The 18,431-nt window shown below is 42.5% G+C and overlaps 1 protein-coding gene across 5 annotated transcripts in view; it reads left to right on the forward strand.

Annotated features, from left to right (window-relative positions):
* The window catches only part of STS (steroid sulfatase), a 213,028-nt gene that overhangs the window by 156,652 nt on the left and 37,945 nt on the right, over positions 1–18,431 (forward strand). For all 5 annotated transcript variants that reach the window (XM_012500957.2, XM_030806567.1, XM_030806566.1 and 2 more), the window contains one exon: positions 4,361–4,498. In XM_012500957.2, the coding sequence (XP_012356411.1) occupies positions 4,361–4,498 (138 nt within the window). The remainder of the gene's footprint in view (positions 1–4,360; positions 4,499–18,431) is intronic.

Below are 18,431 nucleotides of genomic sequence, written 5' to 3' on the forward strand. Positions count from 1 at the left end.
GCATGGCAACCTCAGCTACTTTCTTTTGTACTAATCCCAGCCCAGTTGTATTGGGCACTTTAATGAAAGTGATCACTCTAGGCAACGAAGAAGAAACTTTGATGAGGACATGTTAAATATCATGGTCACTTGAAATATTGGAATTTGGAGGAAATATTCAGGAAGAAGTATTAAGATGGGGAAGGATGCAGGATATTTCAGTTGAGAGAATCTGCATAATAAATGCAGCTGTAAGTTTGTCTGGAGTTAAAAATAGGCAAGAGGAGAAACTAAGTAGGATGTAGCTGGCCTTGGCTTTGGGGATAAGAGCTGTCCCTGAAAAACTCTGTGGCACCCCAGTCTTTAGCACACAGCCTGTGTAAGGTGGGCACTTCATAAATCCATGTTCAATGAATGCATGAGGAAGTCTAGGAGTCAAAACTGCATTTGAAAGGCATTTAAAAAATTAACAGAAGGAGGCTGAGGCAAGGGGATTGCCTGAGCCCAGGGGTTTGAGACCAGCCTGGGCAACAAACTGAGACCCAATCTCTACAACGAATACAAAAAAAAAAAAAAATAGCCTGGCATGGTGATACTCACCTGTAGTCCCAGCTACTTAGGAGGCTGAGGTGGGAGGATCACTTCAACCCAAGAGGTAGAGGTTGCAGTGAGCCATGATTGTGACACTGCACTTCAGCCTGGGAGACAGAGTAAGACCTGTCTCAAAAACAACAAAAATAATAGACTATTTTTGAGCAGTTTTATGTTTACAGAAAAACTGAACAGAAAGTAAAGAGTTTTCATACACTCTCCCCTGCACGTAGTTTCCTTATTATATATATTATGTATTCACGTGGTATATCTGTTACAACTGAGCCAACATTGATAAGTTGTGATTAACTGAAGTCCATAGTTTCCAGTAGGGTTCACTCTTCGTGTTGTATGTTCTGTGGGTTTGGACAAAGGTATAATGGCATGGATCCACAATTACAGGATCATACACAGTAGTTTCACTGCCCACAAAATCCTCTGTGCTCCGCCTCCTCATCCCTCCTTTCTCCCAAGCCCACGGTAATGACTGATCTGTTTACCGTCTCTATAGCTTTGCCTTTCCCAGAATGTCCCATAGCTGGGATCATACAGTATGTAGCCTTTTCAGATTGACTCCTTTCACTTAGAAATATCTTAAGATCCTTCCATGCTTTTCATGGCTTTATGGCTCATTTCTTTTTAGCTCTGAAATAATCTTTCATTGTCTGGATGTACCACAGTTTATTTATCCATTCAACTACTGAAGGGCAGTTTCATTGCATCCAAGGTTTTGGCGATTATAAATAGACGTGGTATAAATATTTGTGTGTGGGTTTTTGTGTGCACATGAATTATTACGGGAGACACATTTTTATAGGAAATTTCCTTGCAGCATTTTCTTTGTGCAGATACTTCTACATATAGAAAGATGAATTTTGTTTCAAAGGAGGGTGTATGGTCATATGCCCTTCACTAAATCCTAACTACAATACACGGAAGCAAATTCCTAAGTCCTCTGCTACCTGCCTAATCTGAGTTATTTTACACAGAGGTTGTTGTATGAGCAAAAGGGGGCATTTTTCTTTCAAAGTATAAACGGGGGTTATAGCGCCTTATTGCTTCCTTCTATTTCAACTCATTAAGCTAATTACCATTTTCAAAGTAATTAGGCTTAAATTAGTGTCTCAGCCAAACAACCCCAAGCCCCAGAGCACAGGTGGTTTGCTTAGCTGCACCAGATAACACCATAATAAATGTCTGCCTGATCATGATTTATCATGGGAGACAAATTGCTAAAATGGCCCTCGGGTGTCTTATTTTTTGGTTCTGAGTATGACATTTACATATATGGTGTGGGTTCTGGGAATGTTTATCATTTGAGTTAAAAATTGAGAAACATTGAACATACTCTAGCCCGTGGCACTTGCAATCAAATAGCAAAAATATGCCTTGCCACAAATGACTTGGTTGTTGCTTTTGCATCAGAAATCATCTCTGCCACCTCCATGGGCATCTCACTCTGCAGTCCTTCTCCTTCCCCTTTTCAGGACCAAGTAGGTGTGAGTGCAACCTGGAGCGAAGGGTCTGGCCCTGCAGGGTGTGATCTACCCGCTGGATAGGATGTGTTCCAAATCCTATATTTAATTATTTCTACCGCAGAGGATGCTTGGGGCCAATGTAGAATATCAGTTGTTGTGGACATCCTAGTGTGACTAAGAGCCCACCCAAAATTTGATTCCCATGTCGAGACCAGTGACAGCATGCACACACTAAGAGGATATGAAAAGGCTTATTACTCTTATAATGTGGCTTTCTGAGGAGAGCAGGTGATATGGTTTGGCTGTGTCCCCACCCAAATCTCATCTTGAATTGTAGCACCCATAATGCCCACTTGTTGTGGGAGGGACCTGGTGGGAGATAATGGAATCATGGGGCAGATTTTCCCCCATACTTTTCTCATGGTAATAAATACATTTCGCAAGATCTGATGGTTTTATGAGGGGTTTCCGCTTTCGCTTGGCTGGCTCTCTCTCCTGCCTGCCGCCATGATTGTGAGGCCTTCCCAGCCACGTGAAACTGTGAGTCAATTAAACCTCTTTTTCTTTATAAATTACCCAGTCTCGGGTGTGTCTTTATTAGCAACGTGAGAACAGACTAATCCAGCAGGTTACTAAACCAGTACAAAAAATAGCTTGAGAGAGCTTGGAAAAGAAACGGATTCTGCTGTTATGGCGATTAGTACTTGGGGCTGGGATAAGGGTCTCTTGCATGCAGACAGGGGCTTGCATAGTTCCATCCTCCCACCGGCACTGAAGGAGGGAGCGCCCAGGATTTCTTATCAGCCTGCGTGGCACGAGCAGAAGAGGGAGAGATGAGGCTTAAAAACTCTTAGCACTCAAACATTAAGAAATGGAGTCAGGCTCTAATATACCAATCAAAGCCTAGCAGTATGCACTGACTTATTAAATTCAATAAGCAGCATATGACTATGGAGAGCCCTGTGGAAATTGTACATTGTATACCTCTAGTTTGCCCATCATTGTCTGCTGATTTGAGAGCTGGGTGATAGCTTCCTAATCAGAAAGTCCATGTTTCAGCTCCTTCTTCAAACTTCAACTTTCCTCTATTTTTTTCTTGCAGAAAATTATAAGCATATGCAGAAATGGAATAGTACAGTTAAACCTCCATATGCCCTTCACTTATATTTAACAGTTATTAACTCCTGGCTAATCTTGTTGAATCTATATCCCATACTTATTTATTCTTGTCCTGCATTCTTTTGAAGAAGACAGCAGCTATCATGTTCTTCACCACCTCCATTTCATCTACGGGTATTTCAGGATATATCTCTACAAGTTTTTTTTTCTCTGGTGTACTTTTTACTCCTCTGTGATTCTCACTGAGTCTATCTATTCACCTGTTCAGGATTTGAGCATTCCGAGTTTTCAATCAGATTTAATTCTTACTTTCTGGTTCTCCCACTTCCTAACTATCTGAACTTGAACAAATCGCCCTTTTACAGCATTGTTGCTCTACCCATGAAATGAAGCTAGTGCTATTTACTCATAGGGTTCAGTGTGGTCTAAACAAGGCAGTATGTAATAAAATTCTCTACATGTAGACAGTGCTCAACAGAGGGTGGCAATTATGTTATTATTATTGTTGTTGCTATTATTTTTTGAGGGGTTATCTGGAGGTGGTATACAATGTTAGTTTTGGGGAAAGAAGGTGAGGTCAGGAGGAATGTTGATATTTGTGATGGACAGTTTAGACTTGGGGAATAACTCCTGGTTATTTCTCTATCAATGAGGAATATTGATATTCATGTGAGGGAGAGTTTAGATTTGGGTATCTACCATCAGTTTAAAAGAGAATATTCTCATAAAATATCTATATACATATTTGTTCACATAAGAGGAACATCACTGGTTTAGTTTTCCATCCAATAAGGAAAAGTGATAGACTTCTTTATAGCCTTAGGGCCAACACCAGCTGTTGAGAACAACCTTTCAGCTTCTTTCTTCTGGCACCTGCCTCCAAGTGGCTCTCCATCAATGAACCTGGTACTTTTAGAATACTTTCTCAGGTCTCCCCGCAGAATCACTTCATGATACCCAGAGGTTCAAACGGTGCTTCTAAATGGCACTCAAGTCAGTGAATCTTGGTGTCTATTCTAAGAACCCAGCCACAGCCAGTCTTGATTGCATCATGTCTCATGTTGGGATAAACTCCAATATGTAAGAACATTTACTTCCACCTTGAGAAATTAGCCACCCATTGAATAGGGCAACCATCTCCATTTGCTTTGTGAATATGCATTATTTTTAAATGGAGTCTTTTTCCCCTCCAGGGCAGATCTTGAACCTTCTGGATGAGCTGAGATTGGCTAATGATACCCTCATCTACTTCACATCAGACCAGGGAGCGCATATAGAAGAAGTGTCTTCCAAAGGAGAAATTCATGGCGGAAGTAATGGGATCTATAAAGGTGAGAAATGCTGAGATGGACAAGCTCTGGCCTCTCAGCTCATCCGCTGGTCACTTTTTTCTTGATTTTAGAGCTTTTCCATAGTTCTTCTGCTACTTTGCAATAGGTAGGACTTCCTTATGTCATGGAGACAGTCGGAAGGCCAAAGTGACCATTTCTGTTCTGGTTCCCACAGAATTTAAAAGCCCACATCTTGTGTCAAGACATTAGAATGAGAGTACGTATCTCCAAATGTAAATGCAGCCTCATATAATGTAACTGATTAAAACAAGAATTCCTCTACCCCTATGTGTAGATTTCCTGTCACTACTGTAACAAATTGACACAAACTTATGGGCTTAAAACAAATTTATGAACTTACAGTTCTAGAAGTCAGAAGTTCAAGATGGATATCTCACTGGTCTGAAATTGAGATGTCTGTAGGGCCTTCTACAAGCTCTTGGGGGGAATCTGTTTCCTTGGCTTTTTCAGCTTCTGGGGATTTCCCACTTTCCGTGGCTCATGGCCCCTTCTTCCATGTGGAAAGCTAACAATTCATTGTCTTCAAACCTCTGTGTCTGTGTCCGATCTTTGCTTCCATAATCTCATCTCCTTCACTTACTCTGACACCCCTGCCTCCCTCTTATGAGGACCCTTGAGATTACGTTCAGCCCACTTGGATAATCCCACATCATCTTCCCATCTCAAGATCATGAACTTAATCTGCAAAGTCTCTTTTGCCATGGGGTGTAACATATTCACAGGTTACAGGGATTAGGACGAGGGCATCTTTGGGAGACCATTATTCTGCCTACGTGAACCCACGATAGTATTTTGAGCTGACACTTCTTTTTAAAAATTTTTTTTTGCAGCATTAGCTGAGCCACTTTCATGGTGGATTGGGCATCATGCTAGTCATTGGAGATATTTGATGGACTCAGCTACTGGCTTGTATAGTGTATGCTCTGCCAATATAAGATAGACATATATATTGTCTAATATATACATTTAGACATATCTTATGTACTTAGACATAGCTAATATTTAATGTCTATATACATTAGACATATCTAATGTCTATCTTATATGACAGACATTACATGACACACAACGTGGCACATTTCATTAAGTGATATGATACCTAAAAGGGTGTATTTGTGCTAAGGGTTAGGACTCCCCAGCCAAATCTGCAGTGGATATGGGTTGAAGGTACAAGAAGAGATGATGACTGAACCAAAAGGGGAGGGTGAATCACAGTTTACCTGCAAAGATATGAAAGGATGATATAGAGAATGCTTTTATCTATCAATTTGTTTAGAAATATTGATTATCTTCTGTGTATCTTGCATTGGGCCAGACACAACAGTAAATATATAACATAGTGTCTGCCCTGAAGGAAGTCATGTTGAGCTGGTAGGTGGGTGGGTAGATGATGACGTGAAGCCTGGGAAGACCCAGTGCAATTTGACAAGGGCACTAACACTTGCATGCACAAGACACTAATGGCACAAGGGGAAGGAGAGCCTCACTTGGCTGAGGGGTTCCCAGGAATGTTTGCAAAGGAGACGCAGCTAGAAAGGAGGTCACCAGTGGGTCTGTGCCTCTGCTCTCTCTCCCCTTCTATCTCTTTCTGCCCTTCCAACCCCTTGCTCTCTTTTGTCATGCTGGAAAGAAGGAGAAGCAGCAAACAGCTTGTTCTGCAAACTGCAAGGAGCTCAGTAAGGCCAGATTACACCATACCTGAGGCAAAGAGAAATAGTCCTCTGTAGTCTATCCCTCAGGCTGCAGGTAGCTTATGAAGCCTTACGCTTGTATTTACATCTCTATGTGCACATCTGGAGCCCCATGACCGGCTGAGCACCCAGGGGCAGGAACCGTCTCCTACACCTTTTGTTACCTGGCACCTAGCACAAAAAGATGCCTGTTAGGTGCATCTGGACAACCTTCATAGGCTGCTCAGACCTCCTTCCAGCCCCTTCCTTTAGGTCTCGTTGCTACCTTGATCAATGCAGGACACATGATCAATATGTAATGTGGGTTTGATTAATGAACCGGTGTGTTTAATCTGAACAGGATTAACCCCAGTAGGCTATCACTCTTTCAGCCCTTCTCTGTGTGCCATGTTACTTTAAAAGTAGTAAAAAGTGGAAACATGTATTCCTAATATATGAAGACTTGGTGTTACCAGGCTGAACTGGGGTCCACTCACCCAGCGCAGTAAGGCCAAACATCCACACCGAGGTTTTGCAGTGGGAGAAAGGAGGATGTTTACTTGCAGGGTTCCAAGCAAGTAGAATGAGGCCTCTCTCACTTAAGATTCCACTCCCCCAATGGTTTGCAAGGAAAGGTTTTTAAAGCCTGGGAGGCAGAGGCTACAGGCAAAGTCATAAGTCTATACGTGGAGGTTATACATTGGTTTGACCTAAAAAGGCAGGACATCCCAAAGAAGGGCGCCCACAGGTCATAGGTGGCTTCAAAGATTCCCTGATTTGCGATTGGTTTAGGAAGTGAAGCTTTGTCTGAAAATTTGGGGTCAGCAAAACAAACATATCTGGCCTGTGGGCATGGCTTCCTCCAGGCCCCTTGGGAAGAAATTTGGAACAAAGAATGTCAGTCAGAGTTCAGTCTTCAGATCCTCTTTACCTGGAGCCTAGGTGCCAGCAGATGGCATTTTCCATTTGGAAGGGGTCCACTTTCTGAAAAACAACTATGGGACATATGTTAAAGTGTTATCTGTAGTTATTACAGGGAACCAAACATTTTATGGCTCTGACTTCCGTGTCTATTATTTTACTCTATGATTACCTTCTTGCTTATCAGTTGCTCATTTACTTTTCAAAGCTAGCTAGGTGCCTGGAATTTTCTTTGAAGGAACTCAAGATTTTTCCTTATTTCCCTGCCTGGGGGAGTCCAGCAGGCCCCTAAGAGGGGTCCCTGCTCCATCTCATTGGTGTTTCAGTCTTATTTTCACAAGGCTATAACCTGTGTGGAGAGAGTTGTTTTTATTTCATTTTGTAGATGCCAGCGTCCCTAAAGACTGGAGTTCCAGGCTGCATTCCACGCTGTAGTTCATCCATTCATTCATTCTCTCTCTTAGTGCCTGTTCAGTTCCAAAATAGCTTAGCAGCTGCCGAGGAGGAGACGCGTACATCAATCACAATTCTAGAAGTGGCTGGAGAGTAATAGTTACTTAAGAAAGTTACATATGGAAGGCTGTAGAGCCTCAGGGCAGGGAGAGGGGACCCCTGACTGACAATCCCGGGGAAGCTTCATGGGACAGAGAAGGAGCTTCATCACGTTTTGCACAGATAGTTCACCAGGGTTCAGAGACACAAGAGGTATAGATCAGAAAGGGAGCCTCAAGGGTCTTTTTTGTTTTTTTGAGACGGAATTTCGCTCTGTCGCCCAGGCTGGAGTGCAGTGGCGCAATCTCGGCTCACTGCAAGCTCCGCCTCCCGGGTTCACGCCATTCTCCTGCCTCAGCCTCTCCGAGTAGCTGGGACTACAGGCGCCCGCCACCACGCCCGGCTAATTTTTTGTATTTTTTATTAGAGACGGGGTTTCAGCGTGGTCTCGATCTCCTGACCTCATGATCCACCCGCCTCGGCCTCCCAAAGTGCTGGGATTACAAGCGTGAGCCACCGCGCCCAGCCAAGCGTCTTGAATAATGGTTGGGAACCCCAGTTTTATCATACAACCCTGCAAGCATGTCAGGAGCTACTCCGTGAATTTCTTTTTTTTAAAGAAATGTATTCGATGTATTAGAAATGTTTTGCTTGCATGCTAGAGATACCATGAATGTGTAACATGATTAATGTCTCAGCCACCGCTCTGTTGTAAAGTATTATCCTTTTGTCAAACTTATTTGAAATCAAGTTCACAGTGAAACATTGTTAAAATACAATGCCCTAAAAGGAAGATGGGGTTTCCTTCTAGTTATGGGAAGTAGGCTTCTGAGTGTCAAGATATCTTGTACTCTAGAGCTGCAAACTCAAACACATACCTGTGGTTTATGCAGACACAGAGAAATCATAGGATTTAACACCCTGTTTAAAATAGCATCCTTTTCTAAACAATCATGACTTCTACTGTCCATCAAAACCCTTCAAAGGACTTTGCTATTTGAACTTCTTTTTTTTCCTTTTGAGAGAATCTCACTCTGCCACCCAGGCTATAGTGCAGCGGAGCCATCTCGGTATTTGAACTTAATGATTCTACTGTATTCCCAAGTCAAATCTGTTTCCCTAGTGAAATCTATGGGCTTCATCAATGACAGAGTGGATAAAGAAAATGTGGTATATATACACCATGGAATACTATGAAGCCATAAAAAAGAATGAGATCATGTCTTTTGTAACTTGGATGGAGCTGGAGGCTATTATCCTTCGCAAACTAATAATGCAGGAACAGAAAATCAAATACCACATGTTCTCACTTATAAGTGAGAGCTAAATGATGAGAACTTATGAACACACAAAAGGAAACAGAGACTGGGGTCTGTTTGAGAGGGGAGGGTGGGAGGAGGGAAAGGAGCAGAAAAGATCACTATTGGGTACTAGGCTTAATACCTGTGTGGTTAAATAATTTGTACACCAAACCCCCAAGACAAGAGTTTACCTATGTAACAAACCAACCTTCACGTGAATCCCCAAACCTAAAATAAGTTAAACATAAATAAATAAATAAAATAAGATATACCAGACTTCCTGTTAAAAAAAATCTATGGGCTACTTTGGTAGAATGGCTAGGATTAAATCATCCTTCCATTAAATTCAACAGGTTATTCCTTTTAATAAGAGGTACATTACATGTCTGCTGCAGTCTACATTTAAAAAACAATTATCAAATATTCCAGGGGTGAGGGAGTAATAATAGGACTGTTTCATTTCTTTAAGGAAATGACTTTGCAGTATGATTATTCTGTTTAGGTTTGGATATGGGTAAATTTTGTCTTTGTCAAAATGTTCTAGCATAAAGGGAAATTGGGAAATAAGGGTAGGGTCAAATGTATACTTTGGGTATAATTCTGGTCAAAGTTTAGAAATCTTGGCAGTAAGTCCTTTATAGAGTAGTTCCTAAAATATTTCCCTCTGAGATCCTTCTAAAATAAATTTTCTTCTATTGTCCACATGCTTTGAATGATTGTGTCAACCTAATAAAACCAATTTTCTAAGGAATAATTTATCTTCCCATTTAATAATTAAGATATCATTGTCTCCATTAGGGCTTCCACTTAATTTGACTGTGTTCCATACCATGTGATTATGATTTTCATAGACAGCAAGATAAATAAGTAAACCACTGAACATCCCATAGCCTGTGACCCTTTGTAGCTGTTAAATGTAAAATTTTCTGTCAGGGCTGTTGACATTTGAAAATGTTCACATTGCTTCTTTGGGACCTTAGGAGTAGAAACCATTGCTTGAAACTAATAGAGGATTTAAGATTTCTGTGCAATCCTTAACTCTTTCTAGGAAATTTAGTGTATGGCTCTCAATTTATGTTCCTGCACCCTGGACAGGTATTGGATCTATTTGGATCAGCCTGGTGGGTGAGTCTTGAGAAGACGCTTCATTCTGCACTTGTATCTGTGTCAAAGCAGTAGAACAGAAAGGAGTTCAAGCCAAGAGTCCTGCAAATTGCAGTTCTCTTATTGAAGGAGCAAGTGGCCCCAGCCCTAGCTTCACTCGTCTGAATCAGGGTTCTAAGCCTTTGAGCCTCTCTTTGCATAAGGAGTTGCAAACAAATTCATGGAAGTTTCTTCTCAACCTTCACTGCAGCAGCTTCTCACCTGATCCACCTCTCAATGTTGGAGACCTCCAGGGCTCTGTCCTGGGCCCCCTTCCCTTTATCTTCACGCTTGCCCTATCTGATGTCATCCAAATCCAGGACGTCATATGACATCTAACTGCAGGGCATCCCACATACAGAGCCGGGACCCTGCTGTGGAGGACCACATTGCTATGTCCAGCTGCCCACTTGCCACACGACCTGGAAGCTCAGTAGGCATGTCATCTCGGAAAGATGCAAGCTAGACATCAAATGCAAGCTAGCCCAAGCCCACACATGCCCAAATCTGCATGATCTTATTGAATGCTTTACCCCGTAACTGAACCTCAGTGCTACGATATTTGCTAGTTGATGGGCTTGTTTTATTTTGCCTCTCTTTAACCCCTATGTATCCCATAGTTTGGAATCACATCCTATTCACTTTATTTTCTAAGTTTATCTGACATCGGTCATCTTTTGTCGGCTGTATCAATTTTCCATCTTGTCCAGGCCACTGTGGTCTGCCCTTTGGACTTCTCCAGTGTGCTTCTTGGTGGTCTCCCTAATTCTTTGTTCTCACACTCCATTCTCCACCCAGACACTGGAGTGAGCTTTCATAAACATAATGTCAATGTACTCTACTGAATTTCTGAGGACCGACATAACTGTTAGCACCACAAACTGGGTGACTTAAAAACAGCAGAAAGTTGTTTTCTCTCTGTTCTGGGGGCCAGGAGTCTGAAAGCAAGGTGCTGGAAGTGGTGGGCTCCCTACGAAACCTCTAGGGGAGAATCTTTTGTTGTTCTGCCGTTAATTCTTAACCTTCCTTGACTTGTAGATGTATCACTCCAATCTCTGCCTCCACCTTCACATGGCTTTTTTCCTTTCTTCAAACACTCTGTAATCCCAGCACTTTGGGAGCCTGAGATGGGAGGATCACTTGAGCTCAGGAGTCGGAGACCAGCCTGGGCAACATAGTGAGACCTTGTCTCTACAAAAAACATGTAAAAATTAACTGGCTGTTGTGTTGCACACCTGTAGTCCAAGCTACTGAGGAGGCTAGGGTGGGAGGATCACTTGAGCCCAGGAGTTTGAATCTGCAGTGAGCTATGATTGCACCACTGCACTCCAGGCTGGTCAACAGAGTGAGACCCCTGTCTCTACAAAAAAAACAATTTAAAAAACAAAATTAACCAGGGGTGGTGGTACACATCTGGAGTCCCAGCTACTCAGGAGGCTGAGGTAAGAGGATCGCTTGAGCCCAGGAAGTCGAGGCTGCAGTGAGCTATGATTGCACCACTACACTCCAGCCTGGGCAACAGAGCAAGACCCTGTCTCAAACAAACAAACAAACAGAACAAAAAACCACTCCAATATCTTCTCATCCACTGAAAATACAATGTGAAGTCTGCACCCCGGCTGTACAGTTTTCTCCTCCTCTCTTCCTGGCTTTTCCTTGGTCCCCCAACCCCTTCATCTTGTTCCCACCTTAGAGCCTTTGTGTTGGAAACTCATCCTTTCATCTCATCTTTGGATGGATTTTATCTTTCACTCATATGTTGTCTTTGTAAGGTCTCCCTGGACCACCAAATCAAAAGTCCTTGTCTCCTCCCACCACTTTATTCTAATTGCTTGCATCTCTGATATCTTACCGGTTTATTATTTTATTTGCTCATAGTCCTTCTCCCATGGAAGCTGGAATCTGGGCTGCCTCATTCACCACTGTGTCCTAGTGCCTTGAGTAACCATGGAGTAGGCATTCAATAAGAACTTACTGAATGAGTAGGGATATGGTTTGGCTGTGTCCCCATCAAAATCTCATCTTGAATTGTAGCTCCCATAATCCCCACATGTCATGGGAGGCACCCGGTCAGAGGTAATTGACTCGTGGGGATGGGTCTTTCCTGTGCTGTTCTGGTAATAGTGAATAAGTCTCATGAGATCTGATGGTTTTATAAAGGGCAGTTCCCCTTCACACACTCTCTTGCCTGATGCCACGTAAGACGTGCCTTTGCTTCTCCCTCACCTCCCGCCATGATTGTGAGGCCCCCTGGCCATGTGGAACTGTGAATCCATTAAAACTTGTTCTTTATAAATTACCTAGTCTCGGATATTTCTTCATAGAAGTATGAAAATGGACTAATACAAATAGTGAACACTTCTCAGATTTCTCTTCCTTCTGTCTCCTTCTCTCCCTATTTCTTCCCTTTCTCCTAAAATATCCCTTAGATGGGACCAGAATAGCTTCCTTAAGATTTTCTTTTAGTTGAGTTTAGAGTTGTTTGCCTTTTCCTCATACTACAAGATTTCCTTATTCTCAGAACAGAACAGTTAAACTCATATGTCTGGCTTCATTTCCATCCCTCTCCCAAGTCAAGGTCACCCTGAAGGAGGCTCTTCCTCCCTCCCTTTTTCTCTGCCTACAGGCAAGTAATAAATGTCAATGGAATGGATAAATTAACTCTATAGATGGCTTCTGCAGAAGTGTGGGGGTGGGGGATCATATTTTCCAGAGTGTTCAAGAATATAGACTTTTTTTTCATGTGCAGAGAAATGCTTTTAAAATTCCCTGATGGCTGCATGGAAGGCACTGCTCTTCGGGCATTTTTTCCTTACCTTAAGGCCAAATTCCAAACACGTGGCTTGAGTCCATGTCACTTATGAGTTGCTTCTTACAGTCACTGATTTTGACATCTCTTTCTGTCATTCAATAACACAGCTTTCTGAGAGCAACTGATAGTTTTGTTGTGAGAGAAAAATAGTAGCGACTGACTCTAGTAGATTATTACAAGGTAGTTATGTTCAAATGATGTTGGCAAACATTGTCATTGGCTTCCCAAGAGTAGGCAAAGCTGCCCCTTCATGCTAGTGTCAGTATTTAGTCCTCCAGCAGGTATCCACAGGCTTTTCACCTTTGAAAGAAGATCACATCAGTCTCATTTATGTGTTCATGCATTTGGTTGAATTTTACCGACATGCATTTATATATTGATTCTATAGAACATGCCAAGCACAGGGCTAGCTGATAGGGTATAAAGGCAAAGAATAAAGGGTCTCCGACTGCTACTAATTTACATTCTACTAGAAGCTAGTAGCTTAAATTCTACTAAAAGACAGAATGCCTCTAAATTCTACTAGTTTTTAGGATAGAGATATAAGAGACCACTTCAGTGTAACGTACTGGTAAGGGAACTGTTAAAGAATGGTAAAGGCAGTTAGCCCAACTTGGGAATTCAGAGAACCTTCCAGGAGGAGCTGACATTTTGCAGGTTGACGTTTTGCATTGTTGGCTAGGAGAGGACAGGTGGGAAGTACACAGTAGGCAGGTGTGAAATACTTATGGGGAGTGAAAAAGCAGCTCAGTATTCCTAGGGATGAAAATGTAGCTGGGCGCAGTGGCTCATACCCGTAATTTCATCACTTTGGGAGGCCAAGGCAGAAGTATCGCTTGAGCCCAGGAGTTTGAGACCAGTCTGGGCAGCATAGTTAGACCCCATCTCTGAAAAACAGATTTAAAAATTAGTCAGATGTGATGGCATGTGCTTGTAGTCCAGCTACTCCAGAGGCCTGAGATGGGAGGATCAGTGGAGCCTGGGAGGTAGAGGCTGCAGTGAGACTTGATTGCACCACTGCACTCCAGCCTGGGTAACAAAGTGAGATCCTGTCTCAAAAAAAAAGTGTGAGCAAGGACTGACAGTGTCAGGTGATGGAGACTTGGTATCATGTCCGGGCATTGAGCTCTGCCTTGTGGGTTATCTGAGCTGGCAGTAGGGACCAGACAGATGGGTTAACATTAGTGAACACCCTGAAAATGGAAGGGCCATTTGGAATGATTGGGACTGCCCACTTCAGCAGAAAATGCAACTGCTGGATCACCACCGTCTCAGGCATTGCCATAGGCAGAGTGATTTGATTGCACTGGCTTCAGTTGACAAAATGTATGACCTTAATACTACACAGTTAAATGTGGCAGAGCTTGCACCTGTTGTTGAAAAAGTCACATGGACAGGCAGGAGATTGTGATACCATCATTGGAGGCTTGAATTTCTCACTTTTGAGATGGGCAAGATTGAAGTTGTGTGGTCGAGCGTGCTCTGCGGGAGAGTAAGGTTGGGATTCTGGGACAGCAAAGAGGTGGGAAAGTGAGAAGGATGTGGCCACGGTGGGTACACTGGGCTCTGTGAGGGCAGGGAGTGGGCATAGCTCATGCTTATGGGCTCATTTTCTTTGATGACATGCAGGGAGAGTTTCTCTTTTGATAGTCAAAGGTCAAGCTGTTTAGTATATGACTCTGGTGGAGAAAATTTTAGGAATGCAATGTATTAGGGAAATGAAACATTTAGCAAAATAGAGACCAGGCGAGGTTAGAAATAGGAATTTGTAATCACATTCACCTCTAGGCTTCTGTTTTTTTCCCACAGCAATACGCTTCATTGATTAATTCATTATTTCATTTATTTCACAAAATATATTGAGTACCATCTATTTGGAAGGGATTTCACTATTACTTTAGTTGATTTAACAGTGCATTAGACCGTTTGTTCTCAAATACTGTTGATCCTGTTGGAATGAGACATGCATAGAATTGGTTGTCATATGTCCCATAAACTTGAACTTGAAAAATACTGTGGAAATTGAAAGTAGGAAAATAATATGTGATCATAGAAGGCTTAATGAAATCGGAGAGGCTTGTTATCTAGGCTTTTAAGGAGCTTTGTAAATGATTTGGGTGTGGGGGCTGTATTAGTCAGGGTTCTCTGGAGGAACAGGACTAATAGGATAGATGTCTATATGAAAGGGAGTTTATTAGGAGAATTGACTCACACAATCACAAGGTGAAGTCCCACAATGGGCTGTCTGCAAGCTGAGAAGCCCGGAAGCAGTCCAAGTTCCAAAACCTCAAAAGTAGGGAAGCTGATGATAGTGCAGCCTTCAGTCTGTGGTCGAAGGTCCGAGAGCCCCTGGCAAATCACTGGTGTAAGTCCAGGAATCCAAAAGCTGAAGAACTTGGAGTCTGATGTTCAAGGACAGGAAGCATCCAGCATGGGAGAAAGATGTAGGCTGTAAGACTCAGCCAGTCTAGTCCTTCCACGTTCTTCTGCTTGCTTTATCCTAGCCACATGGGCAGCTGATGAGATGGTGCCCACCCAGATTGGGGGTGGGTCTGCCTCTCCCAGCCCACTGACTCAAATGTTAATCTCTTTTGGCAACACCTTCACAGACACAGCCAGAAACAATACTTTACATCCTTCAATCCAATCAAGTTGACACTCAATATTAACCATCCCAGGGTCAAATCCTAGCAGAGCAACCATTAAGAGGGAGCAGCAGAACTTTCCGGAGAGCAGAGGATGAGCTGTTGACCAGGACATTTTCGTGGGACTCAGCTCAACCAAGGTGTGATATTGGAAAGGTGGACCCCAGTCAGGACATGGTTAGCTTCGCATTCCAGAGTAAGATATATTTTTTAGTTTTTCATTCTTGCAGACAATATTAAGTAGGAGTTCAATTAAGTGACAAGAAAAATGTTAGTAGACGTTGCTGTGACACTTCCCCCCGATGCTGAAGGATTTAATATTATGGAGTAAGGTCCAAGTTGGTGTGCTCACCCCACCCCAAAAAATCAAAATTTAGTAAATTAGAACAGGACTGGCCTAGCTGTAGCATGTGGGCCTAATGCAAACCAGCCCTTGATTTTCTAAATAAAGTTTTATTGAAACCCAGCTGTGCTCATTTGTGGATGTCTCATTCCTGGCTGCTTCTTAATTACAACAGCAGAGTTGAGTAGTTGAGAAAGCCACCCAAAGAGCCTGAAATATTTGCTATCTGGCTCTTTAGAGAAAAAGTTTGCCAACCCTTGACTTAGATTCCTTAGCAGTTGGACGTATTGCTTGAGGGGTCATTCTTAATCATTTGAGCTGTGTCAATTAATTTTAAGCATATTCTTCAATTCTTGACATGTTATTTAGGAACTGATATCACCAGGTTCCTTATTTTTGCCTTCATAATAGGTGGGTAATACGTTGGTGAAACCTGAAAAATATTGTTATATTTCCCATCTGCAATTCATGGGTTTTAGTCTTTGGCATGAATAAATCAAGGAGAGTGTAAAATGTAGCATCTTGGGTGAGAAAACATTTCGCGTGAATTATCATCACACACTTCAACGGGGTTTGCCTCAATTCAGAGAATTAGTGTTATCTCAGATGGGAAGATTTGAGGAGAAAAATGAAAAACAGAATATTTCATAAAACTCTGCCCAGATCAAGCATAAGAATGACTAGCATATGCTCTTGCCATTAAAAGTGATTTGACCTGCTGTGTGGTAGCAGTCAGAAGGACAAAAATAGAAGCCTGGTTTGCAAACAGCTGTTTCTAACAAGAGTCTGAGTAAATTGTAGAAGAATCCTTGCTACGCTTGCCTAGAGAGATTGAGTAACAGCCATCATCCTTCTGTGATGAGAACATCATCACAACATGCCATCAAGATGTTAAAAGTGTGAATTGGACAATTACTCTACAAAATTTTAAACTTAGACCATGGCTTTTTCTCTGCTCATAAATTTTCAGAAAAAATAATTCATACTCCTTCACCTGTTTTTTTTTCTTTCCCCCATATCCCATTCTCCAACTTTCCTAAGTTTATTTCTCCTTCAAAACCCAAGTCAAAATCTATTGGCACAGGGCAGGTTTGCCCAGGTAAAAGACATTTCTTTTGATTTTTGTTGGTGTTTAATCAGAGTTATCTGTGGGCATATCTTTTTGTTTCTTTGTTTGTTTGAGGCAGGGTTTCACTTTGTCACCCAGGCTAGAGTGCAGTGGCATGATCACAGCTCACTATGGCCTCAACCTCCCAGGCTTCCTCAATCCTCCTGCCTCAGCCTCCCGTGTAGCTGGGACTAGAGGCTGCACCACCATGCCTGGCTAACTTTTTTATTTCTTATTTTTTGTAGAGACCAGGTCTCACTATGTTGCCCAGGCTGGTCTCAAACCCTGACCTCAAGTGATCCTCCTACCTCGGTCTCCCAAAGTGTTGGGATTACAGGTGTGAGCCACTGTGCCTGGCCTGTGGATATATCTGAGCTGTCTTTTGAGACCTTTAATTTCTGTAGGGCAAGGTCCCTGTTCACCGTGTTCTCTCTGGGATTCTGTCGGCATACAGTCAGAGTTCTCAGTGGGTATTATCTGAGCTATCTTTTGAGGCTGTAAGTTTCTGTAGGGCGTAATCTCCATTGTATATCTTTGTGTCCCATTTGAGGATGTGAAAATCAGTAAAGCCTAGCATTTGGCAAGACAGGTTCTAGAACTATACCTAATACCATCAATTACTAGCTGTGTAACCATTGCCAAAGTTTTCTTGGCTGTGAAATGGGTTACTTGCCTTGCAGAGTGACGGTGAGAATCAAGAGTTAATAAAGTCACGAGTTTGAATGGTTTGGGGAACATGTGAAACTCCATCATTAGTCCTGATCATAGCAAGTCATTGCTTATTAAATGTCTGCTGAATGAATGAAGCATCCTGTGTCCACCCTCTGAGTTCCTCTGAACTCTGCTCGATGATAATGTGAGTGGTGCCCAAGAGAGCAGATTTCGGTGCTTTTTCAGCCTGACAGACACATTTGGCGCATCTTGCTTTCCACACAATATCGCAGGAGGAAGGAGACTCAAAGCTACACCATCTGACAAGCAAGGGCACTTGCTCATCAACACATGCCTGCAAATGTGTGGTCATGCTTCCTCCAACATGTTTTTCCATAGGCAGTGTGTGCTCGGATGTGTTTATCATCTGTTAAAAAAATTTTTAAACATTTTTTTGCCATGACTGTTGTAAAAACTCTCCCTTTATAGCTTTAGAAAATTGCACAAGATTATGTTTATGGGTACATTTCTTTAGGACCTGAATATAGACTCAGAACTATTAATACAAGATGGGAATCTCGTGATGTTCCACATAGTGGGTTCAGAGCTTCCAACAGAGCGTTTCTCGGGTGTGACAATTTGTTAACACTAGCTGCAGATGAAACCATGCCTGGTGCTACCATTCAGGTGGTCAGTAGGTGGCTAGATCTAGGGGCTACAGGCACAGCTGCCCCATAGTCCCGTGCCTGCAATAGAGGTGCTCTGTGCATCTTACCTGAGCAGGGTTAAGCTACTTCTTTGCACCTAAGCAGAAGTATTGCCACCA

Source organism: Nomascus leucogenys, chromosome X (assembly GCF_006542625.1).
Source record: "Nomascus leucogenys isolate Asia chromosome X, Asia_NLE_v1, whole genome shotgun sequence".
NCBI lineage: Eukaryota > Metazoa > Chordata > Mammalia > Primates > Hylobatidae > Nomascus > Nomascus leucogenys.